At 41.8% G+C, this 20392-nt stretch overlaps 1 protein-coding gene and 1 pseudogene across 3 annotated transcripts; both read right to left on the bottom strand.

The window, feature by feature from the left end:
• Positions 1–2193: 2193 nt before the first annotated feature.
• On the bottom strand, positions 2194–19515 carry SLC25A17 (solute carrier family 25 member 17). Of its 3 annotated transcripts, none has more exons than XM_053251988.1 (9): positions 19409–19515; positions 12960–13020; positions 11192–11258; positions 9347–9498; positions 7984–8100; positions 5835–5980; positions 5598–5699; positions 4566–4648; positions 2194–2809 (listed from the first exon to the last, which is right to left on the bottom strand). In XM_053251988.1, exons 2-9 carry the CDS (start codon positions 13003–13005, stop codon positions 2662–2664), a joined length of 861 nt encoding a protein of 286 aa, XP_053107963.1. In that variant the 5' UTR covers positions 13006–13020; positions 19409–19515; the 3' UTR covers positions 2194–2661. The 3 variants fall into 3 exon arrangements, with proteins under 3 accessions (XP_053107963.1, XP_053107961.1, XP_053107962.1); XM_053251986.1 differs by lacking the exon at positions 19409–19515 and adding an exon at positions 19178–19387; XM_053251987.1 differs by lacking the exons at positions 5598–5699; positions 19409–19515 and adding an exon at positions 19178–19389.
• On the bottom strand, positions 3982–4100 carry LOC128328646 (uncharacterized; annotated as a pseudogene).
• Positions 19516–20392: the final 877 nt, after the last annotated feature.

Raw genomic sequence — 20392 nt, 5'->3', positions numbered from 1 at the left:
AAAGATGAAATTGAATACAAACGCCTGCCAAACATGTCCAGTTTCTTTCCTTCTTTGTCTGGTGGTGTGGATGAGGTATATCCACGGAACTTAGAGAGTGAGGACTCTACTACAATGGAGTCAGTAGAAGGTGATGTTTTAGAAAGGAGTCATCCTGGTCAGGGGAGGCGTACACCCTATGGAAGGAATCAAATTTCTTCGATGTCTGGGGCAGGGAGGAGGGTTTTGACCAAGAGGCCTTGGTGACCTTGTGGATGGATGGATTCAAAGGGAGCGATACCGATGGACGGGCATCGTCTTCAATCAATTGAAAAAGGGGGTCTGGCTCGGATTTATCTCATTGGGAAAGTTGAATGTCCAGGGAGGTAGCCATATGGGAGACAGAGTCAGTATATATTCGGAAATCTTCCAATGGAGAGCTGGGCCTAGGTTCCATAATAAGTGTAGTGGGCAAAGAGCCCAATGATATCCTGTCTGAGATAAAGGATTCTGGTCCCTCTGCATCCGAAGACGAATCCAAGGAGTCACTCGAGACCAGAGGAGGAAGGGGTCAGATTTGAAGTTGAGTAGGAGGTGGCCGAGAATCTGGGGTGATTGTAGCCGTGGCTGCCTGCACGGGAAAGCTTCTCGGTGGAACCCGCGGCGGTAGCAGAGATGTGATTCGGGGTGGGGGTGGAGGAGGAAGAGTTGCTGTCTCTGAGCATGGGTTCAGTATCAAAGGCCGGTTCAGTAGTTGATGGCCGGGGTGAGACAGAATGTGGAAAGGGCAGTTCCGTGGCGGCTGAGGCTCGGCAGTGTTGGCAAACCTCTTGGTGGGTGTAAAAGTAGTCTGCCTCTTCCTCAACTTGACGGGCATAGCGTTTGTTGAGAGCAGTCTCGAGGTCTCGATTGGACCAACGACAGGGCTGCTCTGGAGGAAGCTCTTCGGGTTCAGAATCCCACTCAGATTCGTATACGGGATCGTGGGGACTAGATGCATAGACTGCCTCAACATCCAGGATTGTCTCCATTTGGAGCGTACGGGATTGGTGTTCGGTATCATAGGTCGGTCTATGCTTTTTCTTAGGAGGCTCCGTAGAAGCATGATGGGCCTTCTTTCTCTAGAAGCATGATGGGCCTTCTTTGGCAGACTGGACCGAGCGCGGTTCAATAAGTGCTGCCGTCGAGATCGACACTGCTACGGAACTCTTCGGTACTGAGGTCGAAGCCCAAGCCACAGCATCGACCGGTACATTGGCCTCTGGAGTGTTAACTGAGATCCCCAGTGGGGAGGAAACGGGCTGTAAGCCCTGGGCCAAAGGAGAAGCGCTCGAAGGGGCCTGCATCGCAGGCGGTTTGTCCGATCCCAAACATTTGAAGGCCTGTTCCCAGAGCCAAGAATGAAGTCGAGATGCCTGATTCTTGCGTGCCTGTTTGGTAAAGGCCGCGCAGTGCGAGCAAGAGCCAACCTTACGGGCCTCGCCTAAGCAGAAAAGGCAAAGTTTGTGGCCGTCAGTCGAGGGGATCTTAGATCTGCAGCGACCACACTGCTTAAAGTATGTAGTCTTGGCCATAGGCCGAAGAAAGAGCGGAGAGACCGTAACACGCCGGGCCCGAAGGCCACGACATAACAGTGAACTCAAAAACAATGTCGAGGGGAAAAGGGGGGGGGTACCAAGGATTAAATAAAGACGCTAACGAAGGAGAATACTGAACAAAATAAAGGGTAAAAACCGGTAAGGGTAAAATATAGGGTAAAAACCGGTAAGGTAAGCGTAGTCTAGCAAGGAGTGCTCAACGATGTGTCTTCTATTGCGGATGATGAAAGACTGGAGAGGGAAGCCCATGCAGCCACCTATATACCGAGGGGCAGGGTTACCGCCCAAAGTTAGAACTCTAGCTTGGAAGCTCTGATGTGGTCTCTGCGCAGGCGCAAAGCCCATTCGTGTAAAGCACAGAGACCACGTCGAAGAACTTCATTTTAAACAACCTAGTCAATTATCTCAGGAACTTAAAAATTAATCCACTGCACAAGAGCTAAATACTCTCTAAATAAAAAAAGACACGACCATTTGACTTTACCCAGAACAGATTTTCTCATGACATTTAGTCTGTAGACCACTACATTGGGAAACACTATTCCAGTAAAAGTAACTCTTCCAAGCCAACCCAAAATTCTTAGCCAGGAAAAGAAAATAAAGCTTACACCCAAAGCATGATTATCTATGATGTCTTTTAATTATCCAATTTTCAAGGAGATTATACAATATCACAGCCCTGAAACAGTTCGACAGCAAATGGAGAAAGAATGGAGAGTACTTTAAAAGAAAAATTAAATATAGCACGGACACCCTCATTTCCAGTAAAAAGAAACGGAATCCCACCCAAGCAGTTTGTGAACTTCATCTAATTCTCAAATATTCCCTTTCATTTTGCTTCAAAAAGCAAAATATTCCAAAAGATAAGAAGGACCAACCCATTTACACTGAATGGCAGCAAATCCTTTCAGATTACACTTCAGGCTTCTTTCCAGACAGACACATTATGAAGCATTCAATAAGAACATAATGAAGAACTGTAGCCTTTGAAGGGAAAGCCTTCTGTAGCACCCCAGTCATTCCCCAGATACTGCATTTATGATTCCCCAGAATCTAAGTTTAATGTGCTGTAGAGGGCAATACTTCAGTGTTTCAATGAATGCTTTAATCCCATTACTGTGAAAGTAGCAGCAGTAAGTTTTTCATAGACAAGGAACATTAGTGCAGCTGTGAGAACTGTTTGCAGCAGTTTTGCTTCAAGCCCTTTATAAAGTCCTGCTAATCCGAAGCGCCTGCAAAGAAAGTTTGACACAGTTGAAAGTGTTGTCTTACTATGAAACAAAATGACATATAATTTTTCCTTCTGTCCTCAAGGTCTCATAAAGGATGTCTGTCTCTCACCACCATAAAACACAACAAAAGTGTCCAAGACTACTTAATGACACATTCTCCTCTGTGAAACCCATAGGGGTTTTGAAAACTGCCCCAGGGTAAACCAGACATTCCATCTTAGTTTTGTGTTTTTAAAGTCCAGGTGATGGTGGTGCTTTGCAAGAGAAGATAGGGAGGGCACAATTTCCAGTAGAAAAGTGGTAAGGGGGAGAGTGTGTCTCTTTCCTCACCCGCTGCTCCCCCACCCTGATGTTTCAACCAGAAACATAGCTCTGGAACTCAGACTGAAAGACAGACAGATTTGCGGGGAGAATAAATTAAACGGGAAAGTGGCAGGCAAGGGAAGGGTTAAACATCCTTTTTCTACCTGTCACTTCTCCTCTGGAAATCATGCCCTCCTGGCTCTGCTTTGCAAAGCAACTCAGACAGGAGCAGCCTGTCTATGTCAGACAGACAGGAGCAGCCTGTCAATTATTAGGGGCAGTCATTGATGGCACCTGCATCACTCCTCCTCTCACACTCTATTTGAGCAGGACAGGGATAGAGCAGAAGAGGAAGCGGAATGAGTGGTCTCTCTCCTCTCTTTTGCTCCATCCCCTTCTTTTTTAAAAATCCTGTGCAGCTCTTTGTGCCTACCACCATACTATGAAATAAGGGGGAGTGGAATTTGGTGCCCCACCTCAGATGTCTGAAGATCTTGAACTACACCTGTATTGAGGCTTTGAAGATACTCAGTGAACTAGGATTTCCTAATTTGGCAGACCTGGGGGGGGGGCGGGATATTAGTAGCTCCACATTCTTCCCCACATTCTTCCCCACACTGCTCTTCAGGTTGGTCTTTGTAGAATAATTTGATGCCTGCATTTGATATTTCTTTTGTAATAGAACTGTTTTAGTTTTGTTGTGGAAAGGCAAGGAAGAAATGGAAAAACAAATAGTACATTTAATTAGAAATAAAATGTACATTAAGAATGACCTAGTTTTGTTCAGATTTTCAAATGCACAGATCAAAAGAGCTCTACCAAGGGGAATATTGTGTGCAAGATTTAACACACTGTGGTCAATTTTTTTAAACCTACAGCACTCAGTATTCCCAGGTAGTCTCCCATCTCAGTACTAACCAATCCTGACCTTGCTTAGCTTCCAAGATCAGATGAGATCAGGTATGTTCAAGGTGGTATGGCTGTAGCCTATGGTCAATTTTTTTCCTTAAAAAAAAAAAGAATCTTGGTCCCTATTTAGCCATTTACAGTCCATGCAATTGCTTATACTAATATGATCAATTTACAGCAGATCATCATGGAAACTGAAATGGAATGGGTAGAAATCAGTATTAAGGTCCACTGAACTTAATTCTTTCTGTTCCTTATAATTTTATGTTCATTTATATATTCTTGGGAATTATGATGTGAGAAATTTGGCTGAACAGGTTAATAGGTTGGGTGTATAGAGCTTTCTTTATCCAGTTCAATTTGGCTTTAAACAAGGACAAAGTGGCCAGGAACACTTATCACCCACAACACAGCAAATACGTCAAAGGGCATATTTTATTTATTGTTAAATTTGTATACCACCTTTCATTAAAACAATCCCCAAACCATATGATATAGTTACAAACTATTAAAATGTTAATTTTTTTAAAAAAGGAAAGCTCACTTTATTCTCTGTCGAAGAAGGTAGAGAACATTTTTAAGACTGCCTAGTGTCCTGTTTTCTGGGTTCAGTTGATGACGTCCAAACTGAAAAAGACAAAAATGAATTAATTTCCCCTTCATTATTCCTGCTAACTTAACTCCTGCTTGGGAAAGGTGTGACACCAGAAAGACCTGTGGCATTTTGGGCATGAGAAAGCATTGAAGAGTATGAAGTAACTTTTATTATTTGGAATTCAACTTGCCTACATTCAGTAAAATGATTTGTTTACTATGATTGAGATCTCATACAGTGAACTAGCCCTAGATTCAACAAATTCTCACATATTTGTGAGAATCAGTGACAATATTGCTCTTTGCTCAAATCAGAACTGCTTACACTGCCCAAAAAGGATGTCAAGAAAACAACTCTGACCAAGAAAACCCAACTTATGCATCAAAATTATACACATCACTTGGATTGTGTTGGGCAGGGAGGGAAGGGGATGCTATAAAGCATAGAAATATTTAAAGCAGAAGAATACAGGGCTGCAAGACCTGCCCTTCACTAGAATGACAACTAACAATAATCTAACAATTTATGCATGGAAGAAAATCTCACTCAAGCACTAAATTCAATTATGCAATCTGGTAAGTTAGCTAACTTGCCAACAGAGTAGTAATATCCACAATGGAGGCCATATACTATGTTGTTAATACAACTCATCTCAAATCCTGCATATTTGTTTTTCCTAAAAACAGAACCTATTCATATTTAGGATCTGAAGCATAACCTTACATTTGATGCAGTATCTTCCAAACATAATGTACCCAAGTAATTAAGAGAACTGATTAAGCAGGAAATGGTTTAATTATAAACATTAAACAACTTCCTAAAAGCATTTCCAGATGTTATAGGAAGAGCCTGTGCTTTTCTGCCATTGCAACAAATTAAGAACCATCAGATGAGATGAATGCTTGTCAGTTTGTATTGTTAATACTGACCTGAGGCAATTCTACAAAGCAATAATAAAATGTGGTCGTTATGGGTACCTACCCGCAAAATTGACTGCACTGTCTGCATGGGGTAAGTGAGTGTAGTGGCAATTGCTTTGGCTATTGCTCCAATGACAAATGCATCCAGTGAAGAAAGCTGCAACTGTATAAAGAAAAGGTTACTTAAATGCAAACACAGATCTGGCAATATTTGAGCCTAACAAAATGGGCAATGGGATACCTTTTAGGAGACCAACTTCTGAAGCTGGAACTAATCACCACTTTGCTTGCATCTCACCTGCACTTGCCTCTTCAAAATCTTTCGCTTAAGTCCTTCATAGAACATGAATTGTATGGCAGGATTGAACACCAGCAACAAAGAAGGAAAAGTACCATTCCACAAAGCCAAGATTCCTTCTTCTCTTATTATCTGATGAAAGGCATCTGATGAGGAAGATGGGGGGGGGAACAATTTTGAAATACAAGAGGATGCAATTAGTTACACATTTTATAAGCTACTCTGTCATCTATCTTCAGTCAAGCATTTTCCACAATACTTCCACATTTGCCTTGTAACTTTAATAGATAACTCAGCTGAGTACTCTCTCATTGCCCTCCGTTGCAGTGGCCATTTTGGAAGCTACCATGCATGCCCAATGGGCCTTTGCATGGCCGTGACAATGCCTCCCAGAGGGGGTGAGTAAATTAAAAACCCACAAATTGTAGCAAGTTCAGGGGTGGTGGTGCCAAACTGAATATGCCTGGTCCAGTTCAAGTCCGATTCATATTCGAACTGAACCAAGCAACCTGGTTTTGTGCACACCCCAATGGGAAGTAGGCACTAAGATGTGGCAGGGGTATATATAGTGGGGGAAGATACTAACAAGATTTGTGGAAGAGGCAGGGGTCACAGCAAACTGGATGCGAGGAACAGCCACATTTTATGTTTGTAAAGATCTTCTGTTGAGTTTGGGACAGCAGAAGCATATTTATAGAGGAAACAAAGTTAATGGCAAACAGGACTTGGGAGTGCAAGTAATGGGAACACTGTGCAAAAATAAAGGGTTGTCAGATGCTAGCATTGTGTACCTGACGGACAAGGCACAGCTAGGGAGGAGAGCTGGTCTTGTGGTAGCAAGCATCAATGCAACCTGTCCCCCACTTTGCTAAGCAGGGTCTGCCCTGATTTCCATTTGAATAGGAGACCATGTGCGGGAAATTCCCCTGAGGGGGTGAGGCTGCTCTGGGAAGAGCACCTGTATACTTGCATGAAGAAGGTTCTAAGTTCCCTCCCTGGCATCTCCAGATAAGGCTGAGAGAGACTCCTGCCTGTAACATTGGAGAAGCTACTGCCAGTCTGTGTAAACAATACTGACGCTAGATGGACCAATGGTCTAACTCGGTAGAAAACAGCTTCCTAGGGGCACAGTTTGCTTATGGAGAAGGGGGTACACACATATTCATGAAGTATATATATGGGGAAGAAGGGCAAGAGATGGGTGTTGTGTATTAAAGGCCATTGTTTTTAGATAAAATTACTGCCCAACATATGACTACAAATGAAGAAATTCTGCCTACACTGGAGAGAGATTAAATTTATCTGGTCATGGAAGAGACAGCTGTCCTAACTTCAGTGCTGGAATGAGGAGACACACAGGCAGTTTTTCATTCACACCTGGCTTTTAGTTCGCATCTCCTCTGGAATGGAGGGGATGAGTTCACATATTGGCTAAATTTACCCAGACATCCCTGTGAGCTATTGGGGAGCACTTCATACACAATTCAAGTTTTGTATTGCATATTCAAGTGTAGCCCAATTTATATCCGGTGCGGGGGGGGATCCACTTTTTTGCATCCTTTTGTGGGGGGGCAACTATGAACTCGCAGTAAAGCTTCTCAGTAAGCCCGTGGTAAAGCCTGCTGTCTGGGAAAGCTCCTGGAGAGGAGGAAGAGTAGGGGAGAGAATATGGATTAGAGTGACAAGAAGGGAAATATGGGAGCTGGGTGAAACTATAGTAGTCCCCATGGCATCCTCCTCCCCCCCCTCCGCCCTTCTCTTTTTAATTTATAAACTAATCATCTTATCCATGTGTTGTGGCATTTGCCCCTTCATTCCACTAACTTCCATGCTGCTGCACTAAATCCCTGAAGCCGGCTTTTTGTCATTCATCCACCCCACTCACAGTCTCTCCATCTTTGTCCCACACTCTTGTATCCATCCCAGTCCCAAAGCTGCAAGAATTGCACTGCATTCTTATAGAGCCATTGAGACAGACTGGAATTATAGGAGCACTCCCTATGGGATATCACATTTCATAATCATTTATTTCACCGGAATCTGTCTTTTTGCCTATTTTTCAGAGTCAAATTACATGTGATGTTGAGCACACTGGGCAAGATCCAAACTTGCTTAGTAGTGCCCAAGACTGAAAGCAGTAAATGCTTACCGACAATGCCTTTGTAGTTGGTTGGTATGATGTCTTCATTCCTAAATTTTGCCCCTTGGAGTTTCAGGCGGGTGTTCACTACCCAGAGCGGAGTAGTCAACAATACGTTCACTATTCCTGGGGCAACACAAACCAAAACAAAAAAGAAAAGAATAAGAGGCCTAACAAGATTAGTAGAATTATTTTTTTATTCTCCGTGTACAAAATTATTGATTTAAACAAATATATCACACCCGCACAGACATTCTACTTTAAAAAGAGAAGAAGTTTGCCTTGTTCAAATTCTTCATCTCACTGGGACCTGTCAGTGCTCCATGTGATGATGTATGTGATTTACCAAGCCAAACAGGAAAAGCAAGTTGTTTCTCGTAAGAGGTACACACCTTAGTTCTCAAATATTTTCTCTTGTTTGTCCCAAGTTTTCCACTTCCTGTGTTCTGGGATTGTGTAGTTAATGAATGAAGATCAGAAATGCCAAATCATTAAGCAACAAAATTAATATTCCAAGAAGCTGCATGCCATGTTCAGATTTCACCTATGTATTCACACTCGGGGTGTGATGGGGGGCAGTGGCAAAGGGGGGAAAGTGCCATAGAACCCCTCAAGGCTGAGGGCCCCCAACATACTAGTACTACCAGCCAACAGCATCTGAAGAAGGCTCCAAGACTATGCTTTGTTCCGAGTTACTGGGCCTGCTCACATTCATTACAGAAGACATACAGTACTACAATATCACACACTGTGTGTCTGTGCGCGCCCGTGCAAAGAGTAATAAGCTGACACAGGTAAGTGAGCTTATGGGATGAATTATAAAGGCATCCAGTTTGTCTTTTCAGAACATATAAAAGGAGGATTGTATATGAAGAAAGCATTGTATAGGTTAAGTAAATACTCTTCCAAGTTATCTACAATGCAAGTTATCACTTCAAGAAGATTAGGAAGACTGCATCAAATGTTCCATGTCTGTATAGTTTATGTTCACAGAGCTAGCTACCCAACAATCTTTTCTCTACACTCTAACCAAATGTTTCTCAGACCAAACAAATCAAGGGTTTTGTTATCAACCCTGAGCAATAAATCAGTCCAAGGACACAAATAGTGTAAATATAAAAATAAGCCAAAGATGTTAACTGGGTAACGAGATGAAGACAAAGTTAAACCAGATGCAACTGTGAAAACCAAGTCTAAGTAGCAACAGAAAGAGAAAATCAAGGAGGTTCCCATGTAAACGAGATGCAAGTTCAACACAACCACATCTCACGTCTTTGAACTAACTTTGTGAAGCAAAATATAGCATCTATATCATAGATTAAACCCCAACAGTTTTAGCAGATTTCTGGCACAATTGGTAGGATTCCATTACCTGCAACGATACCAAGAATCAAGTCTTTTCCTGTGGTTGAATGATGACCTTTGACCCACATAGCTTTGAGACTGTTAAACGTATAAAAATATACAAAGTTGGAACAACAAAGGCTGGAGATGACAGGGAACCACCCTCGATACGGTGCCAGGCTAAAGAAAAAGAGACAGAAGCAGAAAGCAAAGTTCATGAAAATCCCATTTAGCAAGTGACAGTATCTGTAGCCTGATAAAAAATCCAGCAGTCATAAATGACCTGCAGAACAGGCTTGTATTAAGCCCTTGAAAAGCAAAGCAACTGACTAAATATATTTTCCTTTTTTCTGAAGTGACAACTGCTGGCCCCAAATACCTTATAAGGCTGCAATTCTATACACACACACTTGTTGAACTCAGCGATTACATACTTCTGAGTAAATATAGACTTGTGTTACATTAGGATCCAAAATGCTGTACAAATGAACAGCTTCTTGTGTGCATGTGTGGGATGGCAACTACAATACAACTGTTCAAAAATTTCCTGGTTAAAATTATTTCTTCTAATTAAGAACAAAATACCATAAAGAATCAATTGGTAATTCACTGTATTCACACAGAAAGGAAGAGGAGAAATTGATGGTCTCCTCATTGGAGCAACTACTGGTTCTGACTAGAGTCAGATGCTAGAGTCAGCTGGAAAGCTGTGGAAATCCAGCCCTCTCCCCATGCCCCTGTCTGCCACCTTCTTGCAGCACCACAAGAGAATAGCACAGCAGCAGTTATCCTACTATAAGGTGCTTGATTCCTTATTTATAAAACTGACAACAGTGGGCTTGGTTTACAAAATAAAGACATCATCCATATTTTTGTACTGTACTTTCCACACAAGTGCAGTTTAATCCGATGAAAAAGGGATGAGGGCCGAGCTCCAGTGATCCCATTCCCATGTCCAAATTAAGCTCAGTGGAACCAAGTTAGTTGCATCAGTGGGATATGGGATGAACTGGTTGCCAGAAAAAGGGCCATTGTTTCCTGTGCAGCAAAAGGCATACTTTTCACCACTAAATTTTAAGGTGCCACATTATAGATGTCACATTAAAAAGCATTGTTTTCTAGTTAGAGGGTTGTTTTCAATAGCAAACACTCAGGTGCCCAGTCTGGATTTGGACTGGTAGGGAGTGTTTAACCCTTTAATCCTTTACTTCCGTGCCAATCCCCCCCCCCCCAGCAACTATATAACCTTGGAGGTTTCAATACAGTAAGTGGCATCTTGGAGAGTCAGATAGTCACTTGGGGGTTATTTGAGGTAGGAAAACAGCACAGAAGAGTTACACGCCTCTACCTCCATATAATGTTCTCAAATGGGATCAAGTCCCCACACACTTTATTTTAAAAATAACTAGACAATGATGCATTTATCATCAAATCTAATTTTGCCCTAACTTCTTATTGCAAGAGCTGGGCTTAAAGTGTTCATGAAGGAATAAAGTATTTATGGCTGAAATGTTGTATACTGTTCTTCAAAGCCTTATTGCAAAGAAATCTGTATATTTTTAACACGAAATATAAAATACTGGGCAAATGAATCTGTAGTATAAACAGATGGCACTTATTTAATTGTAGATTTTTTTAAAAATTGGATGTTACAAACAAACATCAGCTTTCATGGGCAACAACTCACTTCAATCTTAAAGCGCCACCCATACATTCTACAGGATCAACAAAAAGACTAACATGGCTATCCACATACACATATTACTGGGCAAATGAAGAAACTACTACATATAAAGTAGATTGACACACTTGAAGTAAATGCAGAATATTTGTGAATATTCAGATTCTGCTCACTAAAAGATCCTGTACTTACAGCCCTTCTTCTTTTATTATCTCCAACAGAACAGTGTGCGTTGTTTTAGATTTGCGTTTTTCATCAACTGAAAGGCAAATTTTAACCTTTAAGAAATAGAATAATGTTCATTCTTCTTTTCACTGTTATTCCAAGGAGTACTTCAGATGTAACAGAGAAGCAGGTGGGACAGATAGGACAATGTCTTGCATTTCTCATCTCCAGGCTCCTCTGCCTCATCTGAAACAACTTTTGCTTACCCTATCATGGATAGATATACAAGCCAACCACACATAAATAAATGGGGTCAGATACTGAGTGATATTTTTGATAATTTGGAAAAGATACTTGTGCTTCCCTGTTTACCTCACATCTGAAAGGACTCAACTTACTTCAGAGGGTTAACTAATTTGTGTTTGCTTCAAGAAATGAGAACTTACTTCCCCAGCTCTCCATTACAATAACCTCTCCCTAGTTTCTAAGACGCAACTGCTGAATTAAGATACAACATATGACAGAGGCCAAGTTAAAAAGAGCCTGAATCTGGCAGCACTTCATAACATATACATGATTTTCAAGGCCACATCAATCTTTCTCTTCCAAACACAAGAAGTACACGTATGAACACAGATTTATATCTGCTTTTCAAAGAAAATTGTACACTCATGTCATTCAAGCTTCTCATGCTTTCTTTGCCCATTCAAAATCATAGAAGTCTAGGTATATCCGTATTTCTCCAACAAAAGCTCTGTTGCACAGATCCTCATTGGCACATAGAGCTTCCCAAATACTTGTAAAGTTGCTTGGGGCCATTTTCTAGGTATTAGTTTGCCAGTGACAATAAACTAGTCTTCCAGTGCAGATGTATTATACAGATAACAGAAGGCTGAAAACTTTTCAAGTTTCTAGGTACCCAGGATTTTTCAGACCTTGAAAGTATCAGTCCTAAAGAAAACAGACCATTCTTTGAAAACTTTTGAACAGCATCAGTGTCATGTTGTGCCCAATGGCATCTTATAAACTTTATCTTGGTAGTTCTTCATTGCTGAAAAAATACTACAACATTTCTCTGGAAACCTTTTTGCAAAGACATATGGTGGTGTTCGGAGAGTGCTTCCTTCCCCGCTGGTTCTGGGTCCCACCGTCATGGGATCCTTCCGACAGGGAACCCATAAGGACTTCCACCGTCTGCGCTCGCTCCATGTGTAAGGGGGAGGGATGGGACAGGAGGAATTCATGGTGACAGAGTCAGGGGAGGCAGGGCAGAGGCAGGCAGAGCAGAGATCGATAGGAAAGCTTGAGGAAGGAAAACAAAGGAGGTAGAAATTATCTGGAGCTCGCTCTCTCCTAGTTGCTATCCTGAGGCACACAGGAAAGGAACTGGGGGAATGGGGATCCTTCTACTACAAACAGGAAACTTTGGCTGAGATAACTTCCTGTCTATTTCCTGAGGCATGCTGGGAATACCCACTATTCTAGGATGGGTTCTGATTATGGTGGAAAAATCCTTGTTTAACAACTGCTGATATCAGATCACTTCTAAAGAACCACTTTAGGAAGACCTGGTTAAAATTCTTTCTCACTTATGTAGGTCACTGGGTGGTCTTGGAAATTCCACTAGCTTTCAGCCTAGCCTACCTCACAGCACTTCTGCAAGGATAAAATGGGATCACCTCATGTATGCTACCCTGGACTCTTTACAGGAATTGTAGGATAAACACAATTCATATGTAATAAAAAGGAGGAAACCTGATCCACAAAAGATAAATGTAATCAAATATTCACTTACCTTGAAGTCTTAGTCTAGCTGTATCCAGAGGGAAAAACACAGTCATTGCTGTCACGCTACCCTAAAAAGTTTAACAAAAATAGTTAACTGTATCACACAGGTTGTTGCAGATCTGCAGTGAATAACTCAGAAAAATCATAAACAAATATCCCAGCAAAGCAACATCCCCACTTCCCGTGCATTTTTGCATCAGTATGAACAGCTTGTTCAATCTTTGCAAGATTAAGGTTCCAATTCTAATTTTTTTCTTTTACCAAAGAAACAAAATTCCATTGATATAAATGGAATTTTCTTTCAGATACATACACTTGAGGTCAAGCATTTCCACAAAACCAAGACATAATGAATTAGATGAGAGCCATAATGTGTATACAATTAAATTTATTCCCAATCGTATTGAAAGAGCTGGAAGGGATGCAAACATTTTAAATTTTTAGGTGCCTAAGATTTCTTAGGCTTTGGAAACAATCCCAAGGAGAACAGCCAATTTTCCGAAAACTATCACACAGAACCAACAGAGTTGCCATGTTGTGCCCCTATACCTATCTTATAGGCTTCATCCTATCTTGCTAGTTCTTCACTGTTGAAAGTATACCATAAAATTTCTCTGGGAACTTCTTTTTGTAAAAGCAAGATTTCTATGAGTTGAGTAAAATTCCTTGCTTATTGCGGATATCAAAACCACTTATCTACCAGGTTACAATATGTTAACTCTTGTTTCTGAAACAGATGTTTTCCCACAGTCTGCCCTGCATCACTCTGCTGAATTCAAACCTGTAAATTATCAGACATGCTAAACAATCAGTATATGTTAATATTTTCCCACTGCCTTAACAGGTTTCTTTTTGCATAATTGTTATATTGTTGAGTCACAATACTAAGATATTTACAAGTGTTCCAATATAAATAAATAACTTCCAAGTGAACTTAGTGTTATGTTCCAAGAAAATCAAAGTGTGTTTATTGATTGAATAAATATTACAGTTCAACTGGCTACTTGAAAAACTTTGAGAAATTTATACAGCATGTAAAATTTATATGGTGTACTTTGTATGTGCTTTAACTAACTATATAGGTCAAATAGTTTGTAGATCTGGTCTGACTTGGCATCTTAGGCCATTGGGAAAGAACACATAGTAAAATTTTCTGAGCAGGGGGAAAAAATACGCAAATGAAAATTTGTATGGGATTTCCCCCCCTGGAAAATCCACAATACTGCTCTCTGCTATACTGTTTAAATTTCACACTGCCCACCAAGAGCAAATCTGGATAAAAACGTCTTCTGGAAGCAGTGCAACTTAACACCTAGGCTCATACTTTGGCATGTCACTAGCCTAGGGGGAAAGAAAGCCCAGAGCTGAAAATAAGCCACTATATAACTTGGGGTAACTATATAACCCCTGCTAACTTGGCAAAGAGGCACCTTTTAACATGGTAATTCTCTTTATTGAGCAGGGGAGAGTTACTGGCCCTATCTACCCCCAGCACAGTACCTCCAGTGACTGCTGCTGGTATCTATCTTACGTTTCTTTTTAGATTGTGAGCCCTTTGGGGACAGGGATCCATCTTATTTATTTATTATATCTGTGTAAACCATATAGAAATTGAATTTTTATACATATATATATATATATATATATACACACACACACACATATATATATATATATATATATATATATATATATATATATATATTCTAAGCTATCCTCCAAAGCAGTCTTTCAGGGGGCATACAACAATAAAAAATATATATCATGAAACAATAAAATAAAGCATCTGGACAAGTTCATGTGACAATAAGTGATTCTTCAAGAATCCAGGTCACTAATAGTTTAGGGCTTTATATAAGCACCAGCACTTTGAACTGTGCCCAGAAACAAAGTTTTGATATTGTGAGCTCTTGCAGTTCTAACTAGATACAAAGACAGCAAGGTTAAGAAGGTGTCCCCTGTCAAAAGTTGTGATGGAACCAAGGGGCACTCTTAGATATGCTAGGATCAACTTGTTTAAGGCTTTGTGGGCCATCAACAGCATTCTGAATTAAATTTGAAAAGAATAGGGAGCTGCCCAAACAGACACTGGAGCACTGATGTAATGTATTCCTAACAAACCACCTTCTCAGAAGGGAAGCTGAAGTTCTGGAACCTTTAATCTTAATCTTTCAAATAAATAATAACATTCCCTCTCTGCATAACCTACAGCAAATGTTTCAGTGCTAACAATAAGGTAGGTACTAAGAGTAGCCTTAATCAAGGATAAATCAGACTATAACTGTGTAAACATGCTCTGAGCCGCTGCCTTAGCCCTCATATTCATGTGAGAGCACTCCTAAGGCGTTATTTAATCACAAATCAACAACTGTCCATGTTGAGAAGAAATGCTAGGATAGGAGTTTTTGCAAAGCGAGGCTAACATGCAATTCACATTTAACTAAGAAGCAACTATACAGAGGCAGATATTGGAGCACTCTATTGGCCTTAGAAATTACTTTTACGGTATATGCCCTTTTCGACTAAGTTTCCAAAGCCATTTATATAGAAAAAGAATAAGATGGTTCCCTGTCCCTAAAAAGGATTCATAATCTATTCTAGAAAAAACACAAGGTAGACACATCAGCAACAGCCAATGAGAGAGAATCTGTACTGGGACTGAATCGACACAGTGCTCTCGCTGAACAACTACAGGAGACCACTATTGTAAAAAGCGACTCTGCCCATATCATATGGTTAGGGTTGAAATTGATATTTTAAAAGTGCTAGCCATTGTTTTGAAATTTTTAAGTGTGGATTTGCAAGCTCAAGGTCAGCTGCCAAATACAATAACACTGTCTTTCTCTTCACTCCCATTTCTGCCCCACCAATACAAGCCTGAACAAAGTATGAACAAATGATGAGTAAGATGGGTAGGAGAAGCCAAATGATGATTTCACTTGTGCATCAGTTTTTCAGTTTGGGACTTTTTAATAGCACAGTGTTCCTAATTAACAGCTTCTCTGTTTGAATAACTTGAGGGATGCACTGTTCAAATCTACATTGACAGAAAGGCTGCTATAGCAATTTTTAAAAACAACCATATAGCCCGAAGTACTGCCTTTGATACGTAATAAGTAATCTATGGAAACTGATATATAGGTCACAGTTTTGATTAAGTCCTAGTGTGCACAATTCTCAAGACATTTTTCCACTATTTTCTTTGATTTTTCAAAAACTAGATGTAACTTTGTCTTATGCAGCATAATTTTAAGGCAAACACAGAACACAAAACCAGGAGTTAACACAATGTGTTGGAATAAAGCTAGCTAAAGATATACATATCAGGCAGTATAAAAATATGATAAAAAATAAGGTATGGGCCAGTGGACAAAAAACTAGGCAAAGGCCAATCCTAGCTCAAACACTCGAGGTGGCTCTGGGCAAATCATACTCCCTCAGCCTCTCCTAGGGGTTCACAGATTTTGGCTGACCTTGCTTGCCCGGTCAAAGTTCGTGATTGTCACAAATTGTGCACCTCCCCTGACTTGGGAAAGGGCAAGGACTTGATTTATGTTGGGCTGAGCTTTGAAGACTGAAGCAAGAAATCTCCAACTGCAATGTCAAGGAAGAGTTCCGGCACTTTCCCCAAGTTACAGAGTTGAGAAAAACGAAGAGCTCATAACCACAATCTTGCACTGAGCTTCATAAGTTGTTGGAAACAGGTAAGCTTTTCAGTACAAAATTAAGGACAGCCTCCACCTGTCATTTTGGGCTAGCACTTACATGGATGAAAGATATATTTGCCATGAGTTAATGTATTCATGAGTTCCCTAATGTTATATACATAAAACAGGAATAGTATTGCCCTGCTTCACAGGCACAGTGAACATTATAACTGCCTTAAAGCAAGCTGCAATTCAAGACAAATGTAAATCTGCTCCTTCTTGCAAAGTTATGAACTTTGAAGCATGGCTTTTTCTGCAATAATCACTAGGGAAAAAACATAGCAGAATTGTTTCCTGCCATGACTGCAATCATCCCTCTCCACAAATGCATCTCCTTGATAGGCCAAATATGTAGCAAGGGTTAAAGAAAAAGGGAATGGTGAACCACAAAGGCTAGCTTTAGGGGGGTTGCTTCAGAAATATTCTCACAGTACTAAGGCTGTGGGTATAAATGCAAGTTCTTACATTAATAAGTATACTGAGAATAAGATGTACTATAGTGTTTACAAAGATCTGAGGGTATTAAACCCCCTCCTATTTGGATCCTAATTGTTAACAAGCCTCCTGTTCTCAGGGAAGCCCTGATTTCCTGACCTGGGCATAGTGAAACAAAAGAAGCACCAGAGGAGAATATATCAGAATGTGAAGCAGCAGCACAACTTAAGAGATACATTGAGGCAGAAAAGTAAAGACTGGAAAGCAAATATGAAGCACTGATTGCTTTGCACAATGATGTTCAAAAGCACAAGACATATGTCTGAGACTCCTCAGCCTTTTTATTATACTGGTGCATCAAAGTGAAGTAATGTAGTGGCCCATCAGGAGCCCCGAGAGAGAATCAAGCACCTGGTTGCAGAAACTCAACAGCACTGGTATGTTAATATTAGTTGATAGTGTATACAGAATAGCAGCAGCAATTCATTGATGTAAAGTGTTGCTCTGAAATGCTTTCTATCAGAAATATCATATTTGCACTATTTAATTAATCCATCTTTGAACATCTGAGAAAAGCACAACAAACTATTTCTAAGTATGTAAATACTTTGTATTCCAGTTGTCCTAGGCTCATTGGCCAGAAATTCTTTCAGAAGGAAGAATTAAATGTGCAACTAATTGCAGAAAACTCTTCTTCAGTACAATCTGCTCTTCGTCTCTAAGTCCTGTTCCCAGACTTACACTCACCTACCTTGTTTTTTTGAACCCCGACCATGCAAATCTCATGTGATCTCTACAGTTATTTGCCAGGTTTGTTAAAAACATCTCTAACAGCACTCCAGCCCCAGAGCTGCTGATATCTATATGAACTCTACTGGCTTTACAAGGAACTCATTCTTAAACCCAGTCTGTTATGTTTGAGTTCCACAGCTGTTTTAACAAGAAGCTGAAAAGGTAGAAAGTTAACAGCAAAACTGAGAGTTTTCTAGATCTTGGCATTTCAATACAGCAGAAAAAGCGAGCACATGCAAAGAGAAAGTGAGTAAATGGACACAGTATAAATTGCATATTATGAGGTTACAAAAAGTACAACCACTTGTGCTTTAGCTGGATTGTGGCACAAGTTATCTGACTCCTTTCTAATAACTTCTCTGAACTACACTTGGGAAGCTCCCCCCACCCCCTCCACAATCTCTTGCTTATGATGTTCCTGTGCTGTGGAACAGTGCTGATTAAGTTTTAAAAAACTTTAAAACTGCCCAAGTTTTGACCACAAATTTGGATGCTAACTATTTGCAGACAGACCTCTTGATCAAGGGTGCAGCTTTAACTGAAAGAGGGGGAACAAGTGTTCCTGGGCCCATGAGGGAGGGGGCCCCATTGGCTGAGAAAGAGCCCACTCTTAGCTTCTCCCTCCCTGACAAGCTTCTGGAACACTGGAGTATGGGCAGTATGTGATTTTCTTTGCACAGGAGTGAGAGAAGGGGAATGCCAAAAACGTTTTCTTTCTCACTATGCCCACATCATTATTCTGCAGCAAAGATGTGGGGGGTGAAGGCAGCGGGGGGGGGGCGGCATCTTCACTTCTTGCCCCATTTCAACCTTGTTATGTCCCTGCTCCTGTCCCGAGTCAGGTAAATGAAAACCAAGTGGCAGCTTACCACAGTGTGCTCTTAGTCGCCTACAAACGCCCCATTATCATCTCACCAAAAAAGTTTGAGGATACCTACCAGTGGTAAAATCCTCCTCACCACCCCTTTTTGGGCCACCTCTTTCTAAGTTACTTCCACTACTGTAAGTAAGTAACCACACTTCCACAGACAGCAGGTTTCTACCGACCCGTGGCCGTCTGTATTCCCCCAGTCCTGTGGTGGCAGTTTGGGCTAGAATCCGAAGTGGCGTGTGGACAGCAAGAGGTGAAGCGGGAGAGGAGGACACCCGGCCCTTCTCTGCTCTGCACCTGGTCCCGGTGTGCGTTCCCCGCCCGATGCACCTGGGGCGCGATTCCTCGTGGGGCCCCAGCCTCGCTTCCCCACCCCCTCCCGCCCTCACAGGCCACCAGCGCCCGCCTTCAGCCACTCACCACAGCCCCAGACACGGCATGGACTAAGCTCTCGTAGGAGAGCACCCCGGCCATGACTACACCTTCGGCAGGTTCTGTCCTGCGCGAAGAACTCCCCCGGCTGCATAGATAAGAAGCGGGGAGGGAAGGAGGACGTCACCAGGAACACCCCCATCGATGACACTTGAAGGCCACGTGACAGGTAGCGGCCGTCATTTTGTTTCGCTTCTACCCAATCACACGCTCTCTTACAGTCGCCGGTTGGGAGGGGGAAGATGAAAGCGGGCTCTTCTGCCGGCCGCGGGATTCGCGCGCTGCCCGCCTCCGCTCAAAGGCCAGCGTCAGCAGCAGCAAAGGGCGTGCCCTCCACTCTTCTCCCGACCCCCGATTCGTCGCGCGGACGTGTTTATGCTCTCATAGTCGCCTGCCCTGCGCGTTGTTTAGCAACTGGAAGCAGGCCTGCTGTTCCGAGAGAAATGGCGGCTCTTGCCTACAGGCGACCAGGGGAGACAAGCGCTACGTAGCCTTCGTTTGGCTTCAACCCCACCGAAATCTATAGCAGTGGGCACTACATTTGATGACTAAGCACAAAGTAGAATTGAAGCCCTTGCCGTTTGGCAATGGATTATAAGAACTATTGTATTTTTAAACGAGTACTCTGAAGTAGATAAGCAATATAAGGAAAAAGTCATAGCAACGTAAAGTGCTGGGCCCGGGCAAATCAGCCAGTGCAGCCCCTCTTCCAGTTTAGTCTAAATGGGGTTAAAAGAACGAGCCAGCATAGTCGCCCTGCTTGCCATGCCCTGAAGACAGCCAGGATTAAAGGTAAAGTGTACCCTCGAGTTGGTGTCGACTCCTGGTGACCAGAGAACCCTATGGTTGTCTTTGCTGGAATACAAGGGTTTATCATTGCCTTCTCCCCTGCAATATGAGATGCCTTTCAGCATCTTCCTAGATCGCTGCTGCCCCGCATTTCATACCAGCGGGGATTCCAACCGGCAACCTCCAGCTTGCTAATCAAGTCATTTCCCCACTGTGCCATGAGGTGATGATGCTAAGGTACCTTTAAGAGACCACCATTCAAACCAAACCTATTACCTTACTCAAATCAATTGACAGGGAAGGGTTGCCATTGCAATAGCACTCCCTTTTCCATATTCTTCTGCTTTCATCTTCTAGTAACAAGTTTTCATCATCCTCTGTAAGGGATATGCTAACTAATTCACAGAGGGAAAC

The sequence above is a fragment of the Hemicordylus capensis genome, chromosome 5, assembly GCF_027244095.1.
Source record: "Hemicordylus capensis ecotype Gifberg chromosome 5, rHemCap1.1.pri, whole genome shotgun sequence".
Taxonomy (NCBI): Eukaryota; Metazoa; Chordata; class Lepidosauria; order Squamata; family Cordylidae; genus Hemicordylus; species Hemicordylus capensis.
Note: the sequence above shows the minus strand (reverse complement) of the source record. Positions and strands in the feature narration are given on the sequence as shown.